The sequence below is a fragment of the Cibotium barometz genome, chromosome 7, assembly GCF_041138505.1.
Source record: "Cibotium barometz isolate CiBa-2024 chromosome 7, ASM4113850v1, whole genome shotgun sequence".
NCBI classification, from domain to species: domain Eukaryota; kingdom Viridiplantae; phylum Streptophyta; class Polypodiopsida; order Cyatheales; family Cibotiaceae; genus Cibotium; species Cibotium barometz.
The window spans coordinates 11,012,062-11,039,155 of NC_141052.1; the positions used below are offsets into that span (position 1 = coordinate 11,012,062).

The 27,094-nt window shown below is 40.5% G+C and overlaps 1 protein-coding gene across 2 annotated transcripts; it reads left to right on the forward strand.

Annotated features, from left to right (window-relative positions):
- The first annotated feature begins 14,867 nt into the window (after window positions 1–14,867).
- On the forward strand, window positions 14,868–21,050 carry LOC147636669 (ABC transporter C family member 4-like). Of its 2 annotated transcripts, none has more exons than XM_086800131.1 (11): window positions 14,868–16,963; window positions 17,064–17,384; window positions 17,609–17,695; window positions 18,004–18,699; window positions 18,861–19,025; window positions 19,119–19,413; window positions 19,648–19,862; window positions 19,947–20,252; window positions 20,342–20,408; window positions 20,511–20,750; window positions 20,837–21,050. In XM_086800131.1, exons 1-11 carry the CDS (start codon window positions 14,939–14,941, stop codon window positions 20,983–20,985), a joined length of 4,566 nt encoding a protein of 1,521 aa, XP_086656257.1. In that variant the 5' UTR covers window positions 14,868–14,938; the 3' UTR covers window positions 20,986–21,050. The 2 variants fall into 2 exon arrangements, with proteins under 2 accessions (XP_086656257.1, XP_086656258.1); XM_086800132.1 differs by having other exon boundaries at window positions 20,848–21,050.
- The last annotated feature ends 6,044 nt before the right edge of the window (window positions 21,051–27,094 follow it).

Consider the following 27,094-nt stretch of genomic DNA (forward strand, 5'->3'; position numbering starts at 1 on the left):
TTCTGGTTCTAGTGGTTAGATTGACAATAGTTCTTCCAACTAATCCGAGCATTTTGTGTGATTTTTAAACAAGCAAGGGCGAACTTGCTTCTTTCATTTTATCTAGTTACATCAAAATAGTCGTCCATGGACTCTATCCAAGCCTCTACTTCTTCTCCCAAATTCCTTCATTCACCTTTGAATGGTTCCGGCCAGGCTTCATGAAGGACTTCTTTAATGCCATTATCCAAGCTTTCTTTGGCGAGAAACTTTCTCTTGCCTAAAAAACATCCAAGAAGTTTCTTAGACGACTCAAACTCTCTTTCTTAAGGAAAGGTCTTTACTTAGTTGGTCTATATAAATTTCATGATATTTCTTATATGATATAATAAGTACAACACTTAACATGGTTAATTGCTGGGACACTCTCCATCCATTGATAAGTCTACTCATTTAAATCGACTCCTCCATAAAATGTGACCTCATATATTATAGGAAGAGTAATACTCTCCTTAGATTGCTCTAATAGGCTGAAGCAATAATTATTCGTTATTGTCAAAATGATAGCTGACTAACTTTACTTATATTCTTGGTCATGGGCATGTTAATCTAGAATTTCCATCACAATAAAATCATGAAAGGGTAAACTTTCAAGTTTTCAGTAATACTAGAGATTTTCGTTCAACTATTTTTTTATTTTATTTTTTTGGTCATTGAGCCTCTTATTCTTATCGCATAATAAAGATAAAAAGAAAATCATACAAGCTTAAAAAAAGGACTAAGTATCATCAAGAAAACAATTCAAAATTTAATCTTTTCTTACCATCTACCATAAAGCTATCATCCATGAAAAGTTCAAAACTATCAAATACTTATCATAGCACCACATTTGAAGGCACTCAAGATTAATACACATGAGAGTTTCATTTTTTTGGTAACATCCGAAGTTAGACCCATGTTTTATCCGAGATGGGGTCAGGAACCGGACGACTATTCTAGTGTAAAGTATCCAGTGATGGCATTCACACGTCAACTATTCAAACCTGTATTGGTACCATACATAGGTCTCTCCTTAACGGAATTATAATCTTAATAATTTATAATATACAAATTAATGAGATATGTCCTAAAAATTTCCTAAAAATTTCTCTAAACACAGTTTCTGTCTATCCTTCTAGTCATTCAGTCACAGTGATTTCTTAATTAGATCACCTTATGTTTTTCCTCAAAAGGTTTCCTCCCCAATCTTATTTCCCAAATTTATTGTACAAATATCTTGCGTGTGCACCCCCAAGATACAAGCACAATTTCATAGGATGATTGTCTCAACATGTGAGGATATTCAAACCACTTCTATGGCCGTAGAGATGATTAATTCATCCTCATATAATAAACAATCACTTGTTTTAATCCCTTAATAGTTAACCTTTAAATAACAAATCCTAAGAACTAAGATTGGCTCTGATACCACTTGTAAGGTCCCCGCCCTAGCTGGCTCAAGGGGGTCCTTTTGATAGGCAGCTAAGTCCCCTTTGTCTTGACGACACCTCAATTGATGACACCTCGATCTCTTGGAAATACGAGGATAAGAGCAAACGAAGGGACCTAACTCTATCTCATAGGGGAAACATAATTATTCTAATAAGAATCTATTCCTCCGATCAAACGGTACTCAATGTGTGTGATCGAGGATGGAAAAAGTTCACACTTGGTTCATGAAAGCTAACACATTTTTCCTCTTTTCTTTATGAGGCATGACCACTAGATCATTCTCCTAAAACGGACTTGTTTGCGCACTATTCTATTACGGATCGTAAATAATAATTATGTTGAAAAGTTACCCGACTCATCGGGTCCACCCATCCATAGCATGGTGCCATCGGGGAATCCTGTTATCTATAGGTCCTACCACACTATGAAACATATAAAAACAGGCTCTTTAATTATTTCCCGTCACTCACGGATTCATTAAGATAGTTCTTCCAAAATAATTGAAAATAATGGATCTTCAAACAGAGTCATAACATTATCACTTATTACATCATTCACGTGCTCCCAGGCAACCCTCGCACCAACATGGGCGACATGGTTCCTGTGGTACCAATTATTCATGGAGGGGTCTAGAACTCCGAACATCACTCACCCGCTTGGTGAGGACTACTAATAAGTAGGTTCCCAGTTTCCTCATCCTCACCATGGCAGTGACGTTTAAAACTCAGAGCCTCCATTGAGTCCCACCTGCCCCCTCGAGGGGTGTGTCCCTTAGCTGGCTTTTATTTGCAGGATAGCTTTAGGGTGGACAACTAATCAACTTCATAAGAACGGCGACAACCGATCGATTGGTAACAACCAATCAAATAAGAGAAAATACAATTCCATCACATTCACAGCAGTAAACAAGAGAAAACAGTCTTTTCAACTTGAGATTACGATAAGACATTCTTTATTAAAGCATTTGCCATTTTTATATGTCCTTGTTATTTTTTAGGCAAGTTTTTGTGTAGGACTTCCTAACCTTACTAGGTTGTGTAATGGAATGGTCATTGCAAGACTTAAAGAGCGTTTCTAACCTAGATGATATTGACGGCGGCGGCAGTGCTTGCACGGTGGCGTTACTTGGACAGGTAGAAACGTTTCTTGGCTCGGTGGAGACGTTGCTTGGTCCCACGATGTTACTTGCATCCTTAACTCCACATAATTACAACAACTCTTCTTAAGGCTACTTGCTGCTTCTTACAGTTTTTCTTGTAGAGACCCTGACAGAACCAGCAAATTGTTTCGGCTATAACTCTTTGATAATATGGTCATGTAGCTAGTCAAAAGAATCAAAAGGTATCTGGTCTACAAGCCAGCATAGGTATAATAGGCAAAAATGTCTGTATATAGCCGCAAACGTGCTATCTATAGAAATGTGTTGCTTTTTTATATTTTTAGTGTACATGGACTCTAAATATGTAAAAGTACTCTAAATATGATCTCCTATCACCTCAATTCAAAATTCTATTTTTGAAGATATTTATCTCTTAAATAGATCTATTCTTATCTCCTTATTTATTTTCAGATTTTTGGAACTAATATTTTTACTCTATCACTTTCTTAACGTTTCTAGCCTTTTATAGTCTCTCTCTCGAAGTGCACTTTCTTTCTTCTTGAAACCGATATTAAAAGAGAATCATTATATGGCTTAGGAGGGATATTACATTTCATGAATCCATAGCATAAGCAACGTAGAACTAGACCCTCCAATCATGAAAGAAGTGCTCTTGAAGCATAGTGGACTGTTATGATAACCCATGTCGATGTCAAAACCAATTACAAATCTCTCATAAAAACACTTCAAAATGATCCCCAAATGACATGTTCATGATACCAAAGAATCTACATATCATAAACTACCATCATAGTAACCATTAGAGCTCATAGAGATCACCAAAAGACTCCCAAAAGTGTCTCTGCCAAATCTGTCCAAATTTTTTTTAGAATGTGCATCTTCCATTATAGGAGTCATAAAAGCCTATATAATGCATGCCAAATGGTAAAACCACATCCTCCCATAATAGACCTTATTGTTGCACATAAGTAAGTGGTTGCCATTAGCCTCATCCTCCATAGGTAAATCCACTAAAGCATGAATAACTCTCTCGTAAATGAATCCCACCACCGGGGTCAAATGGAAATGTATCCTTTTGAAATGTCGTATCATCCACAATATGTCCATTATTCTAACCACTAGGGTCAAATGGAAATGCATCACCCTATTTTATGAAAGAATTATCCTCATGTGACTCTTCAGCTTGTGTTCCTTCATGGCAGTCCTTCAACTCTTCAACTTCATGAGACTCCTTGGCATCCTCTCCTCCATCCATGATGAGAATCTTAGTGCCTACAACCTTCTTAGCTTTACATACATGTCCGGATGACCATGTCCCTTTGCACTTGAAGCATAAGCCTTTGCTTTTTAACTCATCAATCTTTGGGTCATCCATCCTTTGAGTCTTGTTGAAGGTTTGAGGAGACTTCTTGGTGGAAGTATTCCCTTTCTTTGCATCAAAATGAGCTTCATTCTTGGGATATCCACCCCTATAAATGGTAGGAAATCTAGGAATGGAAGAGGGTGGTATAAGAAGAGAGTTTGTACCCTTATTAGAAGAAATAATGGGTGGCTTAGATGAGTCATTCATGAGTAAAGTAGGCTGTGATTTTTTGTATTTAGGCTCATAAAGCGCCGTAGTCTTCTGTCTGCTACACACACTGAAAACAAGAGAGAGAGTTAGTCGCCATCTTCTCCCAACACCCACACACTGTGTTGTCAATCTCCTCCACCCTCGCTTAGCTATGGCCGCTCTTCTCCACACACTCTCTGTTCTCACCCATTCGATTCTTCCCAGATTAAATGGTTCAAAACCATGAAATAAACCATGGAGTGGTCTCAGCCCACGATCACACGCAAAACCTGGTGAACGAGATGAGCCTCTAATACCAATTTCATAGTAATGTAGCTACCATGCAAAGGAGTAAAACCCTGGATCACCACCCAACCTGAGAGGTAACGGGGACTCCTCTCCACCCGCTGGGCAAATATAGGGTCTTGACTGCCCACTCACGCCCCGAAACTCTATCCTCGGCACCCTCACCCTTGAACCCTGGCTCACCGTCCACGCTTCGATGGGGACAATCTCAGATCCGATCGTCCCCCGTACATAGCCGCTTACGCGTAGGCTACATAACATGTTTACTTTAAATGCTTTTGTCAATGACAATCCACATGATAACTTAGAGTCAAAGAGGCCCATGAAAATTTCTCCATAGTATGCATGTGAGCCATCTTGCTTCATTCATTGTATCCTACTACACTGAAGTATTCATCAGTAGAATCAATCCGAGCTTCAACTGAATTGCATAGATTCTTTCCTTCCCCTTTAAATGGTCTGGTTGAGCACTGTGAAGTGCCTCCTTGACATCATTATCAAGAGGTTCTTCTACTAGTTTGGCATTACGTCTATTGTGTCTTACAATTCTAAAATTAATTAAGAAAATTTATTAATGTATTATGAAAAATTTAACTTTTAAAGTTAGAGCTCGAATAACTATCAATTTATAGAAAACATCTTATTGCATGACTGCTAGTATTTTCATATGATCAAGGTTACATAGCTCCTAGTATTGTCATATGTTTATAAAAAGATTTCCCCCCTTATACAAACCTCTCTTATTTTTAGAAATCTTCAAGACCTTAGAGAACTCTTCAAGACCTTAGAGAATCTTGATTTCTGGGATAACAATTTTCTCAAGGGGTAGTAGAGGTAGCCGAAAGAGGGTTCCTATGGTATTGTTGCTTGGCCTCCACACTATTTAAGGCTTTGATGTGATTCTTGTAAAGCACCCATATGATGGAATTTCCGTAATAATACCACTGACCATTTAGTCGGTGCATTCTACCCATCTTTTCTGACCTTTAAGGACTAGAAGTTTGTGTATTTGTTAAGGTTTCTTCCTTCCTTTGTAATCTTAGGGGGTCTTGTCGATCCACATTTCAACATTACCTTCATAGCATCCTTGAGATTTTGCAACAAGTACTTTGAAACCTGAGCATGTTTTTTAAGATGTGTGCCGTGAGTCCTGTGAGCACACGTTAAGTTGGCAAGGTAGCTCAATTAGATTGCTACCTTCATAGTAGTAACCTTATGCTGCCATGCTTTTCCACCCATCTTTTGATGCCTTGAAGATATCTCAAATTTTATTTTTATGGTGGATTTACCTTCTTCAAAAATAAAGATTATGTACCCTTCTTAGCGATAGCTTACGAGAAAGCTATGTTTTTTTGGTATGGTTTTAGAGGGTTGGGGCATCACGAATGATGAGGCCAATGTCAAGGTCAAGAAGGGAATGTTGATGTGACGAGGCTTTTGTAATGGAAGCCTTTTTGTCACTTTTGGTGAGGTTAGTCAAAGGGGGGTTCTCCGAGTAGAGTCTAGGGTGATTTTGAAGAGGGGACGTTAATGTGATGAGTAAATTTTGTAATGGAAGCCTTTTTGTCACTTTTGGTGAGTATAGTAAAAAAGGGCTTCTTAGAGTAGAGGCTTCAACATGGGATACTACCGATGTAGAGTGATATATCTTAATTCTTACTGGAAAGTGTTGGCATAAAGGGTTTATTAAGATTGAGGTTCATGTGGATCTACCCTCCTTTCCTAGATTAAGATTCAATCTTTGTTGTTGGTGTTGATAGGATTGGTCTACAAGGTTGGTGGAACATCTTCAAGAATGGATGTTGCTGACTTTGAGAGTGTGGAGTTGGAGGTAGAAGCATGTTCTTTTGATGGTGAAGATGGTGTTGAAGGTATATAGGCTTCTTGGAGAGGGATTTTAATGAAGGATGAAATTCAAGTAGAGGAGCTTTTAGGAAGAAAGCTAGTAGTTGCTTGTGCTCAGCATGCATCATAGAGATCATGTAGTGTCAGATCCTCTTTGCTGCAAAATGGTATTACAATCTCTATGTTGGAGTAATTATGTTGTTGCTCATGAAGCACGGTTTTAACTTTGGCGGCAACAATCCATTCGCACCCAATAATTAAATCTGTATCCATCAAGCACAAAGTTTTAGGGGTTAGTTTGCATATAAGTGGTTGTTTCAAGGACCCCAATGAAAGGAATCCACTTAGGAATCCATAGCTCATTGTGTTCTTGTAATGGATACATTTGAGCTTATATCATTTTGCTCCAATATTTATTCTAGGAGCATTGTCATGAGAATATATTTTAAGTCCTCTTTAAGAATATTATTTTTTCCTCTTGAGTAATTTGGGGATACCTAGGTTACTCTTGCGTCATGCCGGCTAGGTTAATATCGTGGGTGACACCACTATAAATATTAATACGTGCGGTATATGACGTATGCTTGGGGCCGTCCATGATTATTTCAGTTAGGTTTGTATGACAGGGTGATTCCTGGGATACTTACGCCTGGTAGTCATGAGTTGGTGATGGTTTGTGCATGTTTAATATTTGTAAGATTAATTTAATTATTAATTGGGCTTATATTTTCAGGTGATGAAGATTACGAGGATTGATGAATAATATCGAGGAGAATGTTTCTTATGTGCATCATATTTATTTTTACAAGCGTAGCTTGTAACCTTCGTAGTTGATTTTTCCATTTTGATACATTGGAAAAAATACACTGTATAATGTTGAATTTATTAAAGCCTAAAGGCTTTACCATAGCCCCAATTTTTGGGACACTCTATTTTTGTTGTGGAAGAGTGCCGTGCTCTCTAAAAGCACACTTTGTATATTTTTGGGGGCTATGGCCTATTCTTGATTTAAAGCTAATAAAAATACTCTTGTGTGGGGAAGGCCACGCACAAGGGGGGGGGGAGATTGCACCCAGCATGTTTGTCTTGGAGCTAAGTATTATGTTTGCTATGTTTTTGTTCAATTTATTTGATTTTGTTGAAACCTGCAAAGCATGTGTTTTCATGGTTGAATTTATGTGTTGAATTTCTCAAGTGTTCCACAAGCTATCCTAGAGAACGATTCCGTTTTCAGTGGTATCAGAGCTTGGGCTAGGAGATTTGTGGAAAGGTGGGAAAGGTCTTCATCAACACAACTCTCAAGAAAGTTACATGCTTTTAACCGATGGGCAAAAGAAGGGTTTGTGGTCTTTAACCAGAAATTCAAATTCTCAAACTAGCTCTACTTCTCAAACCCACTTACCTCTTCCCAAAACCATTCTTCTTCATCAAAAAGAGGTTTTGCTCATGTGATTTGCTCAGTTTTTGCAAAGGGTCAAGGTAGAAGCAACCTATAATGGACGGACTGCATGTTATGTGAGCTTAGCCATGAAAATAAAATAAAATAAAATCAAGCAAGAAGTGATGCGCCGATTTGCAGCCTCACGGCGAAAAACGTGAGAAGGAGAAGATCAAAAATCAATTAATTACTAATTGCTTAATCTCAATTAAGCCCAAATCCTCATCTTAACTCAATTCTACTTTTTCCAAGCCCAATGCATGTCACATCAACTTTTGGAGCTTTCACACTACCTATTTTCCTATTTCAAGGAAAATTCCAAAGAATTGCAAGTTTCAGATTTTTGGTTGCAGAAAACTGATTTTTCAGGGCTCAAAGAGGCTTAAAAAGGCCAAATAAATGCCAAAAAATTCCAAAATAATTTCTAAAAAATCCTAAAAATTCTAAAAAACTATTACAGAGGTTTGGCTAAGTTTTTAGAATTGTTTAAGCAGTGTTCAAGGTGAAAAAAATTATTTCTTCAGCATTTCATCTAGTCCAAGTCTCCTAAATCACTCAAAATTGCTCGGGACTTGTGTGAAACGAAGGGAATTCAACCCAACCATTGAACCAAAGTCTTTGTTCAATTTCAACACAAATCGAATTGCGAGAGAATTGAGATAAGTACAATCATTTGTTTTATTTACATACATCAAATAATATCAATTTTACTTATTTACATTGTTTGCATGAGTACTATGGCAAATTTTTCTATTTTACCTTCAATTCAAGAGCACTCCAATCTCTACAACAACAAATTGTAGAAGAGAGAGAGATGTGAATTGAATTGGAGCGACCACCGACAGCTCACGAGTAAAAGACGTAAGCGTGACTCTTTGCCATCTTATGATGACGAAGACGACACCATCCAAATAGCTGTCAATGCTACACTTCAAGCATAAAATTTACGAAAAGATTCTAAAATTAGTAGTAAAGCTTTTTCATTTCATAATTATGATGGCAAGAAAGATGCTCGAGTCCTTTTGGCATGGCTTAGTCAATTGGATGACTACTTTTCGGGAGAGAAATTTTTCGAGAAGGACAAGATCAAATGTGTAGCTAATCACATGGTGGATAGCGCAGCTTTATGGTGGAGCATCATCAAGCAAGGACATGATAAACCGGATTCATGGAAAAGGTTTCAAAGGCTAGTGAAAAAGCATTTCTTACCTTCACAATTTAAATCTAAAGTTAGGCATCAATGGGATACATTGCATCAACTTGAAAAAGAAAGCATGTCTCAGTATGTGGAGAAGTTTTGGAATACATTACTATAGGTACAGGTTGTGGAGAAAGTCAATGAGAAGGACCAAAAGAGGAAATTCATTTCGGGCCTTAAGCCAACAATTAGGGCCGATGTGAATATGTTTAAACCTCATTCACTTTCTACAGCTATATCTTTGGCAATAAATTCTGAACGCAAAAATGGTTTTCCTAGAGAGGCCAAGTCATTTGAGAGTAACCACTCTAAACCTTTTTCTAAACCTTTTCATGCTTCAAGAAATTTTCATAAGCCAGGGTTTGACAAAGGCAAGAAGATGGTCAAAGGCGAATCAAATTCAAAGAAAATCAACAGTGGCAAGCCCAAGGGTCCTCTAATCAAATATTTTCGATGTCATAAAGAAGGACATATAGCACCAAATTGCCCAGATCGTGCAAAGAATCCGACACCTGCGGCACGAGTCAATATGCTTGAAGGTAAGCCTCCAGCTCATTCGCTACTCAAAATAAAAGGAAAAATTAATGAGCATGAAGTTATTGTTTTGCATGACGATGGTAGCACTCATGACCTTATTTCTGAAAAGGCAATTAGAGCTTTAAACATTCAACCTTCACCTACACATTATAGAGTTAAAGCTGCATTTACTGGAACCAAGTATAATTGCATGCAAGAGGTGAAAGGTTTAACTTTAAGCTTCAATTCCTTAACAGAAAAAAGGGATTTCTTAGTTGCACCTTTACAAGGCGTAGATGTAATATTGGGTATGCCTTGGAGACATATGTACAACCCTATTATAGACTATGATACACATAGCATTTGTGTAAGGAAGGACAATGAAACTATTTTCCTCCAATGTCTAGTCAAAGGAGAGACGAGCCCTTTATTGAGTCATACTCAAGCAAAGCAAGCTCTTAGGAAAAGAGAGAAGACTTATATGGTTTGGGTTAACCAGCTTAGCGTTGAGTTTAACACATCCAAAAGTCTAAAACTTGATCCTTATATCTCCAAATTCAGGGATTGTTTTATGGAAGATTTACTTCCAGGATTACCCAAGTCTAGGCCTGAAGACCATAGTATTGACTTATTGCCAAGCAACTCTCCACCTTGTAAAGCTCCTTATAGAGTCAACAATTTAGAGCAAAAAGAAATCCAAAAACAAATCGAGGATTTGTTAGAAAGAGGCCTTATTTCCGAATGTGTGCTAGACACCCTTTGGAGCTCCAGTCCTTCTTGTTAAGAAGAAGAATGGAACTTTCCGAATGTGTGTTGACTACTGAGCATTGAACAAAATCACTGTCAAGAACAGATACCCTATCCCTAGGGTAGATGACTTACTTGATATGCTTAGAGCCTATGTTTCCCAACAACCTAGTTCATGGGATAAGTACATACATCTACTCCAATTTGTTTATAATAATACTCCTTATTTTGCTACTACTGGTCGAGCACCATTTGAGATTATCTATGGTAGAGCTTTGCCTATTCCGGCTACTAGACTCTCCCATAAGATTGAAGCTGCTGATGACCAATATAGTCGAGACTTTGATCGCATTTTATCTGAAGTGTGTGATTATATTGCAAGAGCTCAAGAGAAGTATACATTTCAAGCAAATAGGAAGCGTAAAGATTTTTCATTCCAAGAAGGTGATTATGTACTTTTGAGAATTGAGAAGAGACGATTGAAGAGTGTGGAAAAATTCCCTGCAGTTAAACTTGCACCTAGATACTATGGACCATTTAAAATTATTGAAAAGATTAACGATGTGGCCTATAGACTAGAATTGCCATCTAATTGGAATATCCACAACTCTTTCCATATTCATCTCTTGAAACCCTTTCGAGGAACACTTCCTTCTCACCCAATTTATGAGGAACCACCTCTTGTTGAAGGAGAGGAAGAAGTCTTAGTTCCTGATGCTATTATTAATCAAGAGACGACAACAACAAGAACTGGCAACCAATACCTCAAATATCTTTTGACATTCAAAAACCATCCTCAAGAAGATGCAAAATGGATGCCTGAGAAATTTTTTCGAGCTTATCCTAAGATCCTTCGTTCTTTTCAAACCCAGTAAACCTGCAATTGAGGGCAATTGCAAACTCAAGCAAGAGGGATGTCATGAGAATCTATTTTCAGTCCTCTTTAAGAATATTATTTTTCCCTCTTGAGTAATCTGGGGACGCCTAGGTTACTCCTGCGTCATGCCGGCTAGGTTAATATCGTGGGTGACACCACTATAAATATTAATACGTGCAGTGTATGACGTATGCTTGGGGCCGTCCATGATTATTTCAGTTAGGTTTGTATGGCAGGGTGATTCCTGGGATACTTACGCCTGGTAGTCATGAGTTGGTGATGGTTTGTGCCTGTTTAATATTTGTAAGATTAATTTAATTATTAATTGGACTTATATTTTCAGGTGATGAAGATTACGAGGATTGATGAATAATGTCGAGGAGAATGTTTCTTATGTGCATCATATTTATTTTTACAAGCGTAGCTTGTAACCTTAGTAGTTGATTTTTCCATTTTGATACATTGGAAAAAATACATTTATAATGTTGAATTTATTAAAGCCTAAAGGCTTTATCCTAGCCCCAATTTTTGGGACACTCTATTTTTGTTGTGGAAGAGTGTCGTGCTCTCTAAAAGAACACTTTGTATATTTTTGGGGGCTATGGCCTATTCTTGATTGAAAGCTAATAAAAATACTCTTGTGTGGGGAAGGCCACGCACAAGGGGGGGGAAGATTGCACCCAACATGTTTGTCTTGGAGCTAAGTATTATGTTTGCTATGTTTTTGTTCAATTTATTTGATTTTGTTGAAACTTGCAAAGCATATGTTTTTATGGTTGAATTTATGTGTTGAATTTCTCAAGTGTTCCACAAGCTATCCTAGAGAACGATTCCGTTTTCAAGCATCTAGATGAGGATCAAAGTTTAGGCAATGGGGGTCAAGGAGTTTCCCTCCTACATTCAATACAACTCTCCTATGAGAGCAATGTGATCGTTTCTTTTGGATTTTCAATGGTGATGGCTTGCATGGATTCATCATTGAAACCCCATGCATCACCCATAAGGATTCCACCAAGGATGATTTCATCTCACAAGCACATCAAGGCTTACATAGAACTCACGTTCTTCAATAGTGAAAATTCACAAGTACATCAAGGCTTACATTGAACTCGCATTCTTCAATTCCACCGGTACTGAGAATTACTTGCTTGAAATAGACCAAGATTTCAATGTATTTGATCACATCAATGTGGGTTTTGTTGGTTGGCCCAAGGACACACAAGTTTTCTTCGACACGATATTGCAACTAACATGAGGGCTAACTAAAATTCATTTTTATTCGACATTTTTCCCACTGATAGATCTAGCCACACCTTTAGATTTGTCTCAAGAGGAAACATTGAGTTTACAGTTTCTTGTTCATTTCTAGAGAATTGGTCCACATCATCATGACTCTCGGCATTGTCAAGAGTGCAATGTATACAATGGTACTCCAAGTCCATTGACCATCCTTACTCAGACTTCTTTGCAGGATGAGATTACATTTCTTAAGGTAGATAAACTACCTTTTGTGGGTCTTGCAATGATATATCGTAAAGACACCACCTTGGCTTGATAGAAATCTTTAAATTCACTCGCAGACAGTTGATGACCGGCTTGCAATATCATTTGTAGATTCTCCCTTGAAGGTTTGTCTCATGGTTCACTAAATGTGTTTTGGTAGTTATTTCCTCTTTACTTTGGAAGGGAAATCAACTCCTCTATTTTTCATGTTTTGATAGTCCATATGGATTTGATATGTTGTGGTTCAATTTCAACAAGCAACCTAGTCATCAACAGTTTGACCATTGTAGCCATCCACTCTTGACCTTGCATACTATGTTCTTGACACGTATGACATGTTGTGTTCAATTTCAATAGGTGACCTAGCCATCAACAGTTTGACCATCATAATCATACACTCTCAAGCTTGCTTTTTACGGGGTTCTTGACGGGTTTTGTCAAGAATATTATTCATATCTTGGGGTTGTGCGTCGGGTTTCAGTTCTTGGGTGTGATTTTCAAATGCACTAGATTATTTCACTTCTTTTCATTGCTTGATTTTCACTGGGGCTATCCTAAAGTAATAAGAATCTTATTGACATATGTAGACTTGTGAGGAAAGAAAAGTGAAAAGGCAAGCAATGTCTCATGGAGCACCTTTGGTAGTTGTGCAAGCTTGCAATGGTATACGACATGTGCATTGGCCCTTCCAAGAGTGGGACTCTTGGGTCGTCACCTACGACCTTCACCTTCTCCCTCATTCTCATGGAGGGGGAAGTCTCACCAAGTTTTGGGGTGGGCGGGCCTCAGCACTATCTCCCAATGGTATATGGCATGTGCACTCGCCCTTCCAAGAGTGGGACTCTTGACCGAGGACCTTCACAGGTCTTTCCCCTCATTCTCGTGGACGGGGAAGTCTCATCGAGTTTTGGGGTGGGCGGGTCTTAGTACTATCTCCCACGGGGTCTTAAAGACCCTTGTCAGATGGCATCAATGGATAGCATTGATCAAAAATCGTGACGCCTTTTTTGGGCCGTCAACGAAGAAAGTAAACTAGGGCAAGTAAACTACAAAAAATTGAAAAAATTTCATCTTCATAGTTTACTTCCTAGTTTACTTTGTAGTTTACTAAAAGCGGGCATAGTTTACTTCCTACTACCTAGTTTACTTAGCAAATCATAGTTTACTTCATAGTTTACATCATGGGATGAGGGTGAATTTGGGTTTGGGACTTATAAAAATTTAGAGTAAGATATTATGTGCAAAAAAGGATTTGAATTCAAGATCTTGGGTCACCATTGGAAACATCTTACCACTACACTATACCTTCAAGCAACAAAACCATGTAATTTCAAGCCATTATATTCTATGTTTTTCACCCCTAGTTTACTTGACGTTGTTTACTCGACCTAGTTTACTTCTTTTGACGACCCAAAAAAGCATCGCGATTTCGATCAATGCCATCCATTGATGCCACCTGACAAGGGTCTTTAAGACCCAATGGAAGATAGTGTTGAGGGTGGGCGGGGAGTCTCCCTGCCTCAACAGGGTTAAGACCCCTGTCAGATGGCATTGATCAAAATCGTGGTCTCTTTTTTTAAACTAGGGCAAGTAAATTAGGGATGAAAAACATAAAATATAATGGCTTGAAACCACATTGTTTTGTTGCTTGAAGGTGTAGTGTAGTGATGAGATGTTTCCAATGGTGATCTAAGATCTGGAGTTCAAATCCACTTTTGCACATAACATCTTGCTCCAAATTTTTCTAAGTCCCAAACCTAAATTGACCCTCATCCCATGATGTAAACTACGAAGTAAACTAAGAAGTGTTGAGTAAACTAGATGCCTGCTTAGTAAACTAGGAAGTACACTATGAAGCTAATTTTTTCCCAGAATTTTGTAGTTTACTTTACTCACCCTAGTTTACTTTATCTGACGACCGAAAAAAAACATCGCGATTTTTAATCAATGCTATCCATTGATGCCATCTGACAAGGGTCTTTAAGACCTTGTGGAAGATAGTGCTACGGGTCTTTAAACTCAAAATTCACAATGCACCTTAACGCATTCATCTCCCCGCCCACCGTAAAACTTTGGCTGAGTCTACAAGCTACTTAGTGCTAAGGGTCTTCAAACTCAAGATTCACAACGCGCCTTAACGCATTCATCTACCGTAAAACTTTGGCTGAGCCTACAAGCTACTAGCTGTTTCTTTGTAATTGACGTTGCTTTCTATAGGGAGGCCGTGCACGACAAATTCGCCGTTTCGGGTCCTTGTGAAAGCGTCTTTCTTCACTTTGCACGCGAGATGGCGTTTGTGGTAGTGTCCTGTATTGAGCTGTGTCTATTGGTGGCAACCTGCCGTTTCGGGTCCTTGTGAAAGCGAGATGGCGTTGTCTGAGCTGCTTCTCTTGCCTTGGGCTCAACATGTAGTAGTGTCCTGTATTGAGCTTTGTCTATTGGTGGCAACCTGTGCTGTTGCGTTGATCGAGCGGAACAGGCCGAAGGGAGATTTATTTGATAATCAGAGCTACAGTTCGGTTGAGGATGTGGCTATAATTACTTCTGGCAACAGCAAAAGTTCATTCCATGTCAAAATTGCCATCGGGGCCACCTCTCTGCTATCCCTCTGCCACTTGGTTTTAGCTCTGCGGAGAATCATGCTGGCCATACAGAAATCTGTCGCTTTCCATGAGACCCTCTTCTCAGTCAGCCAAGCTCTCAGTTGGATTGCGATGGTGGCGATTCTGCTGCACGATAGGGAGCGCAAAAGCAAAAGGCACTTAGCCATCCTCAGGGCCTGGTGGCTTGTCAATTTTTTCCTCTCCGCTTGGTTGTGTGCGGCGGGCATTGTCTTCATCGTAGATTCGACCCACTCAGCTCAGGATGATTTCCAGTTATGGTTAGACAGCATCTTGAACATCGCAACGATGCCGATCGCCTTGTTTCTCTTCATGGCTGCTGTAATTGGCACCACTGGCATCAAAATCACCATCAAGACTCCCGAATTAGAGGAGCCCCTTTTCCCCCAAGAAAAGCCGCCTGCTTCAGACGAGCTCATTACAGGCTTCCACAAGGCTAGTTTCTTCAGCAAGGTGAGCTTTGCATGGCTAAGTCCTTTGTTAACAAAGGGTATGGAAAAACCATTGGTTGCAAGAGATGTGCCCCAGCTTGCACGAAATGATAAGGCTGACAAAATGTATGCCAAGCTCATGGAATGTTACAATACCCAAGAAGAGCCCCAATCGCTTAGAAGAGCTCTGTTGAGCTCTTTTTGGCGTGAGCTTCTCTTCACAGCTTCGCTTGCCTTCATCAAGGTCTGTGCTGTCTATGTTGGCCCTCTCTTGATACCAACGTTTGTAGATTATGTGTCTGGAGAAGCAGCATTTGCTCTGGAAGGGGTTGTACTAGTTGCTACCCTTCTAATTGCAAAATGCATTGAGGTCACCTCCTCTCACCATTACAACTTTAACTCCAACAAATTGGGCATGGTGATTCGCTCTGCCCTCATTACCACCATCTATAGAAAAGGCCTGGTGCTCTCCAGCCTTGGCAGACAATCGCATGGAACAGGGCAGATTGTCAATTACATGTCTGTAGATGTGCAACAGGTTGCTGATTCCATGCTTCAACTCCACAACATCTGGGCAGTCCCAGTCCATGCCCTTATCGCCCTCGGCGTCCTCTTCAACGTCGTGGGTGCCTCTTGCTTTGCTGGTTTGGCAGTCATGCTGGTTATTTTATTTATCAGTTTCAATTTGGCCAGAATGCAGAGGAATTGTCAAGGAAAAATCATGTTCTACAAGGATAGGAGGATGGCATTGACCACTGAGGTTCTTAACAGCATGAAGATCATCAAGCTACAAGCATGGGAGGACACTTTTCAAAAGAAAATCAAGGAAGTTCGTGGCTCGGAACGACACTGGTTGGCCAAATTTGTCTACCTTGTGTCCCTCAACATCTTCATCTTGTGGATAGTGCCCACTTCTGTTTCTACAATCACATTTACAGTCTGTCTTCTGCTGACCAGCCGGGAGCTCACTTCCGGGACGGTTTTCACCACCATCTCCACTTTCAGGATTCTACAAGAGCCAATGAGGCTCTTCCCACAATCTCTTATGTCAATCTCACAGGCTCTAAATTCTCTTGATCGGATCCAAAGGTTCTTAAGGACTGATGAATTGGAGCAGGGTGCAGTGGAGAGGGTAGCCTTTGCCTCTGAAACAAGTGTAGTTATCGATGTAGACCAGGGAGTTTTTACTTGGGAAAAGGAAACAGAAAAGCCAACTCTGCTAAACATCAATGTGAGAGTTTGTAGAGGCAGTCTGGTTTGTATAATTGGACAAGTTGGGGCAGGGAAGTCTACTTTACTTGCTGCAGTGCTCGGGGAAGTGCCCAAGTTATCTGGAACAGTGAGTGCCATTTTCTTAATGCCCATTCTTTTTGTAACATTCTTGTAATGCGCCTCCTCAATAGGATGTCGGTTAACCATTTCCACTCCTAAATTTACAGGTTCAGGTGATTGGAAGCACTGCATATGTGGCCCAGTTATCATGGATTCAAAATGCAACCATTGAGGACAACATCAGGTTTGGTAAGCCTATGGACCGTGAAAGGTATCAGGAAACACTTAGAGTTTGTTCCCTAACCCAAGACCTTGCACAAATGGAGTTCGGGGATCAGACTGAGATAGGAGAGAGAGGCATCAATTTAAGTGGTGGCCAGAAGCAGCGGATTCAGCTTGCCCGGGCTGTGTATCAAGATTGCGACATTTACTTGCTAGATGATGTGTTTAGTGCTGTGGATGCTCACACTGGGAGTGTCCTCTTTCAGGTAAACATACGCTGCATGTAAAAGAGGTCCTGCTATGTACATGCACATGCTTCCTAAGCCAGTCCTCGGTCTAGATCTAATTAGAGTTTTCATCATAGAGCTAATCGGAGACCTATAAGGTTATTTGACTTTTACCATCTGAATTTCATATTCTAGATCATTTTACCTTCTGAATCACATCATTTGCGGCTTCCTTTTTCTTACACTGGAGTGAATGATTTTAGGAATGCATTAAGGGAATTCTATCCAAAAAGACCGTGGTGCTTGTAACACATCAGGTAGACTTCCTCCACGGAGCTGATCAAATATGGGTGAGATCCTCAAGCTATTCTTTGATCAATGCCTTTCTGAAGGTGGTTGTTTAATTATACTGCTGGCCGAAGGCTAATCATGAGCATCCTTTGATGTCTAAAGAATGATAAAGGCCATGTGTGTGCACCAACTTTGTTCGATAGTTTTCATGTTGCCCGTGGATTTTTTAATTCTCATGTGTTAGCAGTTGAGGGCCATGTCTAATATGCATCCAAGCATTTGCCATCATATATGTATGTGGCATTTATAGAGATATGCGGCATGTGTCAGCTTGTTTCTTGAGTGATGTATTTTTCAATCATTGTAGCTGATGAGGGACGGCCAGATAGTTCAATCAGGAAACTATGATGAGCTGTTGGAGGCAGGGTTGGACTTTAAAGAAATTGTAATGGCTCATGGTGCGGCCATGCAGCTGGTGAAAGTGGATGAGGTGCTGGTGGATATGGGAGCAGACAACGAGCAGGTGCTGTTGGATGTGCAAGAGATTTCCAAATCACCAGCGACATTCTCTGGTGAAAGGTACTTGGAGAGGCAGATGAGCGAGTCACAGTACTCACCGAAAAGACTCCTAAGGAAGAGCAGCAGCAGTCTGACTGTCACGGTCAATACAAAGGGGAAAAGGCTGATCGAAGATGAAGAGAGGGAGACCGGCCAAGTGGGGTGGCGAGTTTATTTCCTCTACTTCACAAAGACTTTCCGAGGCATGCATATGTTGGCCATCTTGGTGTTCCAGACGTGCTGGCAGAGCCTACAGGTGAGCAGTGACTACTATCTCTCCAATGCAACAGCTGTGGGCCTGGAACAGATTGGTTATAGTGTCTTCCTGCGAGTGTACTCTGGCCTTGCACTCGGCAGCAGTGCCTTTGTGCTTCTTCGTGCCATTACCGTTGCCTACTCCGGACTCAAGAATTCCCAGTCTTTTTTCCTCAGCTTCCTCCATGCTATCATGCGAGCTCCTATGGCTTTCTTTGACACCACTCCCACCGGCCGAATTCTCAGCAGGGTAATTACTTTTGTGTGTGACATGTGGGTTAAAAACGTTGAAATTACGCATGACTTGACAATTGGGGAAATAAAATATCAGGCATTCATCCTGTGGGACTACCTTGTTCCGTACATAAAGTTGCCAGCACGAAACTAACAAAGTAGAAATTTTGAGTGCAGTTTGCGACGGATCAATCCAACATAGATGTCTTGGTTCCCTTGTTTACGGGAGTCACTTTAGCCTTGATATTCGCAACCATTGGTGCTCTTTTTGTCATCATTCAGATTACATGGTACATGCTCTTTATTATCATCCCACTAGCATGGGTGTACATTCGCTACCAGGTATCAAATCAAGTCTTTTCTTTTGCATCCTGCAATGCTTTCGCAGAACCTGCATTTATAGTAATAATTATGGTTTGATAATTCCTGCCATAGCATTATTATCTTGCAACGTCAAGAGAGTTGACTCGCATTGACAACATCACCAAAGCACCTGTGATCCATCATTTCTCTGAGACCGTGGCTGGCATACTCACCATCCGTGCATTTAGAGAGCAAGAACGATTCAAGAGGGAGAACATGGATCGTGTGGACTCGAACCTCCGGATGGATTTCCATAACAGTGCTTCAAATGAATGGCTTGGGTTCAGGCTAGAGCTGATTGGGACAGTAATTCTTTGCACATCAGCATTGTTCATGGTGACCATCGGCAAGGATGCGATGCCTTCAAGTAAGCAAACACGTGCAGATGGTATTGTTTGAGATAATTAGTGAAAAAGACGACCTTCGTATCGCCATGTATAGTTTTAATTACTTTACTTTTTCCCGTAGGTGGGGTGACGCGCGCGCGCGCGCGCACACAAACCAACATCCTCCCCCTCCCCCTTCTTTTCTTCTGCCTGCGTGCGTGCGTATGAGAGAGAGAGAGAGAGAGAGAGAGAGCAGTTTGTTTTTGTTGGAACAGATTTGGTGGGTCTCTCTCTGTCGTATGGCTTGGCATTGAACAGCGTTCTGTACGCTCTCGTGTTCATTACGTGCCAGTTGGAGAACAAAATGGTATCGGTTGAGAGGATCAATCAGTATTCAAACATCCCGAGTGAAGCACCTGCAGTGATTGCGAATAGAAGGCCACCGTCCGACTGGCCAACTACCGGCACCATATTGTTCCGAAACTTCCAAGTACGTCGACGGGTCAATTAATTTTTATGCATGAACTAACACGATTTATAGAGCTAACCGCCGGTTATAAATGGTCTCTCCCAGCTACGCTACCGGCCCGAAACCCCGCTTGTGCTCAAGGGAATCTCGATAAAGATTAACGGCGGCCAAAAGGTGGGCGTGGTGGGGCGCACAGGGAGCGGGAAGTCCACTCTGATTTTGGCACTGTTTCGGGTGGTGGAGGCGGCGGGAGGCCACATAGAGGTCGACGGGGTTGACATCTCGGACATTGGGCTGAAGGATTTGCGTTCAACCTTCGGAATAATTCCACAAGATCCCACGCTCTTTGAGGGGACGATCCGCACGAACATGGACCCACAGCAAGTTCACGAGGATGCTGACATTTGGCAGGTTGATTCTAAATTGGAATCTTCGTGACGTTTTCTTTCGGCGCTTTCGCGTGCTTTGTCTTTGACACAACAGAAAAAGGGATTTTGCAGAGCTTGAGAAAATGCCAGCTGGCAGACGTTATTATTCGAGAAAAAGAGGGTGGGCTGGACTCCCCAGGTACGGTGAAACTCATGAAAGGCCCTCTTCTTGTGTGAGAACTATTAATTAATTGTTTGGATCTGATGGATGGTTGGTTGGTTGCATGAGAGAGGGTTGCAGTGCTGGACAGCGGGGAGAATTGGAGCATGGGGCAGCGGCAGCTCTTCTGCCTGGGGCGCGCGTTGCTGAACCGCAACAAGATCCTCATGCTGGACGAGGCCACGGCTTCGGTGGACTCGCAAACAGACGCTATCATGCAGCGCACTATCCGAAGCGAGTTCGCTCACGCGACTGTCATCAGCATCGCTCACCGGATAGCCACGGTCATGGATAGCGATAAGGTCTTGGTGCTAGATTCGGGTAAGATCAACCGCTCTTATATATTGTGTCCTCTCCCCCCCGCCCACCCTCGGCACTATAAATTGACTACCTGCAGCATCGTGTAGGTTACGTGAAGGAATTCGATACTCCCGCGGCGCTTCTGGAAGACCCTTCCTCGTTGTTTGCGGCCCTCGTTCGTGAGTCTCGAGATCGTTCCAGGAGCTTCCAAAACATGCAAGACTTGAATACATGCAACATAACGAACGCTTCATGACAACTTCTTGAAACCTTTGAGACTCTAATTATAGCTAAAATGTGATCGCGACAACCCAAAAGGTTTTCTTTCGATGATTGAACGAGATTCTGTATCTAATAAACTCTTGGTTAGAGGTATCTAATAAACTCTTGTTCTAACCACGGAAAAAAAGGATTAATTTCAAGCTCAATCAGTTTTTATTGAAAAAATGTATAAGTTAATTGGTTTATAGCTGAAATTTTAAAATTTTGAATATTTAAAACCAAGGCTAAACAAAATTACGTCGTCAATTTGAGCCATGAAAGTTAAACTAAGAGACATTTTTTCCTGAAACTAGAGAATGGTGATGACCACGTCCTCATGTCACCCAAGTCGGTGGTGAAGGTGCTTGCTGAGAAGTGGATGGTGTGGATAGTCAAGGATACACAATGGAGTTGGCGATGGTGGTCGAGGTTATGTGGTTAGTTTGGGACCAATCCATAAACTTTGGGTAACCTTGATGGGGTAACAAAGCAACTTGTCTAGGAAGCATGGTAAGTGATATGTGCTTCATGCCAAGCCTCCATTGGTTATGGAAGTGGTGTGGACCTTCAACATGAGATAGTGGAAGCAGTCCATAGCCTATGATTAGCGGAATGAGTGCTAGCACTCCATGTAATGATTAGCATCGTTAGATAGAGGTTTGGGATAGCTTGGTATGATAGGGTATGATGCCTAGATCTTATAACATGTGATACCTAGAGATTGGGCTATTGCTTGATGTGAATACGTCGACCAGGGCGAGATGTTGGTATTAAAATGGAGTCTACGCAAAGAATATAGGTATGGAAGCTCGCTAGAGATACTTGTAAGGTTAAAGGTTTTCTACGTGATGGATCATCGTACCATGGGCCAAGCTGTGCCTACCATGGTCTTCCCAATCCAGAGATGTACCTGGAGGGTTAGCATTGACGAGGTTATGTGCAAGTGCATGTGCATTTCATAAATGGTTGTGTTTAGAAGCACCCAAATCAACATACCATACATCTCCAGGGTTTTGTGCATCTTTAGTCAGTAGTTCTCAAATTGTCCCTGAGAGAGCCACTAGGAAAGGGATGTATGTGTTAAATCAACCACGAGATGCATGTGTTAAAGTACATGGAAGGTATCATTGGGTATGGCATCACTTATAGATCGGAAAATTCCTTGACTAGACTTTGTGACTCAGATTAGGCAAGAGATTGTAATAGAAAAGCATATGTTTCTAGTTACTATTTTCTTATTGGATCTAGAATTACATCCGAGATCAGCAAGAATTAGCCCACAATGGCACTTTCTTCTAGAGAGGTTGAGTACAAGAAGGCAACACGCCTTACTTCATGTGAAGCAATCTAGTTAAGAAGAATCCTAGGAGATATGGGTGTTAATCAAAAGGGAGCAACACTGTGTTGTTGTATGATAATGAGAGGTGCATGGCTATTGCCAAGAACATGGTTTTTCATGCTCGCACGAAGCACATTGAGATACAATATCGTTATGTGTATGAACTTATCATACATGGAGAGATGGATCTTTTCTACTACCCATGATAGACAATTGTGTAAATATTTTTACAAAGGCTCATGGGAGAGATTTGCTTGAGCACCATCTTCATCGACTTGGCATTAGACTGCCTACATGTGGACATTGAAGGGGGATTTTGGAAAATTAGTTGCTCAATGCTTCACACTCTAGGTGATGGATGTGCTCTATTTTGTAAGGTCCGCTTTATGAGGAGTAATCATTATGGTGAGTAGCTGGGGAAACTGACTACACTCGATAGTGGGCCAAGTATGGCAAGATGGTTAGGAGACAGCTTATATATAGACTTGGCACTCTACCAAGTAGGATACAACCTTATGCAAACTAAGTGACGACATTAGTTTGAGTACTGGGATGACAAACTGAGGACACACTGTTTTGAGGTTGCGAGACCCGTTTAAGAGTCCAAATGGTCTCAGATGTTTGTGGGAGCTGCACTTAGTCCTTATAAGACTAAATTATAGTCAACCAGCAATACACTTAAGTATGGCGAGATGGTTAGGAGCCAGCTTATATATAGCCTTGGCACTCTACCAAGTAGGATACAAGCTTATGTAAACTAAGTGACCACATGAGTTTGAGTTCTGGGATGACAAACTAAGAGCACACTGTTCTCGAGTTAGAGGCCCGTTTAAGGGTCCAAATGGTCTTAGATGTCTGTGGGAGCTGCACTTAGTCCTTATGAGACTACATTATAGTCTAATATGGTCCCAATTTGATGATATGGTTAGTTGGTCTTTTTGGACCAAATTGTGGATTAGCTAATGTGGCCAACCCACATCCATGCCAACCCTGGGCAGTATATATAGACTAGTTTGGCAGCCTTAGCTCATCATCAAGTTCATTTTGTATTCTACCACTCTTGTAAGCAAGACATTCCCAAAGACTATCTAGACTGCCACCAAAGCTCCTTACAGCACACGTGTAGGTGGATAGCATCCACCATTAGTTTATAATCAAAGCTTGTAAGCAGTAATATTATTACTCTCCACTTCTTTCTAACAATTCAGTGATTTGTATTGTGTTGATCCTACTTTTTTATTGTATATTATTAAACACCATTCTTATCAAACTGAACCTACAAGTCATGGTCCACCATGGTCATGATGGAAAGGAGATTCCTCTTCATATTTGAAACCCAAAGCATAGTTGAAGGGCTTTTTGTACAATCTTCTTTAAACATAATTGTAACCTAAAGAACATTTGAAATACTTTTTGTAAAACCTTCTTTAGACATACCTAGAACCTAAAGGACATTTGAAATACTTTTTCTATAACCTTCTTTAGATATAAAAATTAATAATATTTGAACCTTTGATTGTGCACTTTTCATCATTGCACATTGTCACCATAATGTCACCTCTCCCACAGCCTTTAGGAAGGAATACCAACGCACATGCTCACAAATTTACAAAGAAATGTGACATGTGCTAGAAAGTGGGACATCCCAAAGCAATACATAGGATGCCTCACCAACCCATATTGTCTCTAACACGATTCCTAAATTGGGGCTTGGACTTATTGGGACCATTTAAACCTGTAGGCCAAAAAACAAGAAACAAATACATCTTGGTGGCAACTTGGTGCCAACAGATTATTGGACCAAACGGTGGAGGCAAAGACAATGAAGGATTCCAAGGCAAAGCCCCTCACCAAGTTATGTATGAGATTATCATGACAAGATTTGGGTGTCCAATTGAGCTAGTAAAGTGATCAAGGCACCCACTTCCTACATGAGGTAATCAGAAAGTTGATGCAACAGCACATGGCCATGCACAAGTCAATAGTGTACTATCCACATAAAAATGACCAAGCCAAGTCAACTAATAGGATCTTGAAAGGAATTTTTCTCAAGATAGTGAATGAGAATAGGACTGACTGGGATAGGAAATTGTACTGTGCATTATCAGCTTTTCGTATAGCCTACAAGAACACAACTAGCCTCACACTTTTCACCATGGTGTATGGTCTGGAGATAATGGTTATCCATGGAATTCTTAGTGTCTAGTATTAGGATAGCTATCACAGAAAGGCTAAGTCCAGAAGACTCACAGAACCATAGAATTTAGCAGTTTTTGGGACTCGATGAACAAAGTTTTCTTAGTGAAGGCTACTTAGCACTTGGACCACCACTGAGATAGTGCAAAAGAGAAGGAAGCTGCAAGTGGACAAGAACAAGAAGTTTAGAATATTTGAAGAAGGAGATGTAATCCTATTATTCAATTCAAGAATGGTGCTACATCTTGGCAAACTGAAAATGAGGTTAAATGAAACATATAGAATCCATAGGAAGTTAGGGACTAGCACCTTTGAGCTAGAAACATTGGATAGGGTAGTCCTAAACAAAATAATTAATGTATATAGGCTCAAGCCATATCATGGTCTTATATAGACAGCTTCACCGGAAACCCCAATCCGGACCATGGTCTTATATAGATCATGATAAACGTATAAGCCATATCATGGTCTATATAGATATCTTCACCTGAAACCCCAATCAGGACGTTACTCAAACTGGTAAACTTCCAAAAGAAGAAAGAGCAAAAAACAAGGCAGGTGTGTTGATGATTGATGTCAAACTCACAATTGTTGAAGAATAAGTTGATCTACATCCATTTCTTAGTGTGTGACATCGGGTTTAATACATTTATGCTAAGGGTATAGGCAAAGGTGTGAATCGTGGGTTAGCTTGTAACCCATGGTTATTGACTAGCATTAAAAGCACCTCTTCCAGGTGGCAAGAGAGGGGCAAGTGGGCAAGTGGATGAGAGCTAGGCACCTTCCTTCCATGAGCCTATAAAAGCAGCGTCTCAACACCTTCTCTTGTGTATAAGAGCTCTAACATTCTTGTATTTACTTTGTGTTTAATCCAAGCTTTGTGTTACTTTGTGAAACCTTTGCTCTTATCACCATTTTGGCTTTTCCTTGAGTACTCTATCCATTCTATGTGTTAAGTAGCTACAATGACATGTGTTAGATCTTTATCATTTTTACTTAATGAAAATTCATTAGTTTAATCATTGGTTGATGTATTGCTTTGTGTTGCTATAAGCTAACACATCATCTATAGGTGACTAGCTTCATAACTAAGTGAATTCAACATTTGGTAGTATTAGAGATTTCCTTTCATGGGATTGCCCTTGATCATGTGATTAGAGAGAGTACCTTTGTGAGTGTGAGATTCTTGCTTGAGTGGTGACAAATCTTGGTTGCAAGCTTTGTGAAATTTTTGGCTTTAGTCATCTCCTTGAGTGGCACAAGAGAGGGTGAACTAGCCCATGTTGTGTGAGAAAGAGAGTCTTTATGGGAGAGAGTCACTCTTTATGAAGCGTAGAACTAATCGTTGTTTAAGAGCTTCATTAGTCTTTGTGACAACTTTGTGTGTGCATGCCTTCACTACATGAGTGACACATTAGAGTGACGAGAGAGAGAGAGATTCTTGGTGGACTCTTTGTGAAGATCTTTCTTTATGAGCTTGGTTGAGAAACTAAGTGACCATTTTATTCCTAGCTTGTGTGAGATGCATGTGTGGGCTCTATATCGATCAGCTCAGTTGTGTGGCTTGTGTGAGTGGCAAAGCGATAACACCAAACCTGATGGCAAACAATACTTGCAACAAATGGCTCCTGATGGCGCCCCTGATCCCCAGACATCTAACCTGTAAATCCTGTTAGTGACCTCCTCATCATCCAAGATGGTCTAGTTTCTCTGTTCCAGTACTAGCACATGCCTGTATGTTGGACACCAGACACCGGTAGTGCCACTCCCGCACCCTCTACTATGTCCTCAACAACTTTGAGGTCTGCTAGCTCCTAGGCGATAGGTGCACCTTCATGTTCACCTTAAGCTACTCCTCCACCTTCTCCCATGACACTTGGCTAGGGTCGTAGCTCTTTTAAACCATCTGCAAAACAGATGTCTCTAGCCCTTCTAATTGCTTGATGGTGTTTGTCAACATCTGCATCTTAACTGTGTGAGATGCACCACAGAGGTGCATTGAATCGACCCAACTAGTTCACAGTTATGACACCAGCTCGTCCCCACGTTGCTGATCAGTTTAGCTCCAAGAAGAATATCTACTATTTTGAGCACCAAAAATTAATAACCTTTAAATCTAACCACAGGGAATTCACATCGTTTGAGTGAACTAAGTGATCTAGCAAATATTGACATGAGGAATTCTTAACTTAGTGGTGTGAAGAATGTTTAGAAAAATTGTGGCTTTGTGAGAAAATCTTTGTTGTAATTCCTATCACTATAAATGACTCCTTGCCATTGTATGTCATGCCAAGTTCTTGTGAGTCAAGCAATATTAAGCCACAAACGATAAAAATCAAAATCTAAAAAATCAAGCAAACCTCACTACTATTACACCTAGCAGACAATATGGGATTTTCAAAATTCTTGAGTAGAAATTTGCATTTGTATGGTGAGGGAACTTGGTGAAGGTGAGTGAGTCCATCTTTGTAAACTCTCCAACTATAAAGGGTTCGACGTACATTAGAGAGGGTCTTTGTGGTAACATTGTGAAATAATGTCAAATCACCAATGGACATTTCTTTTATAG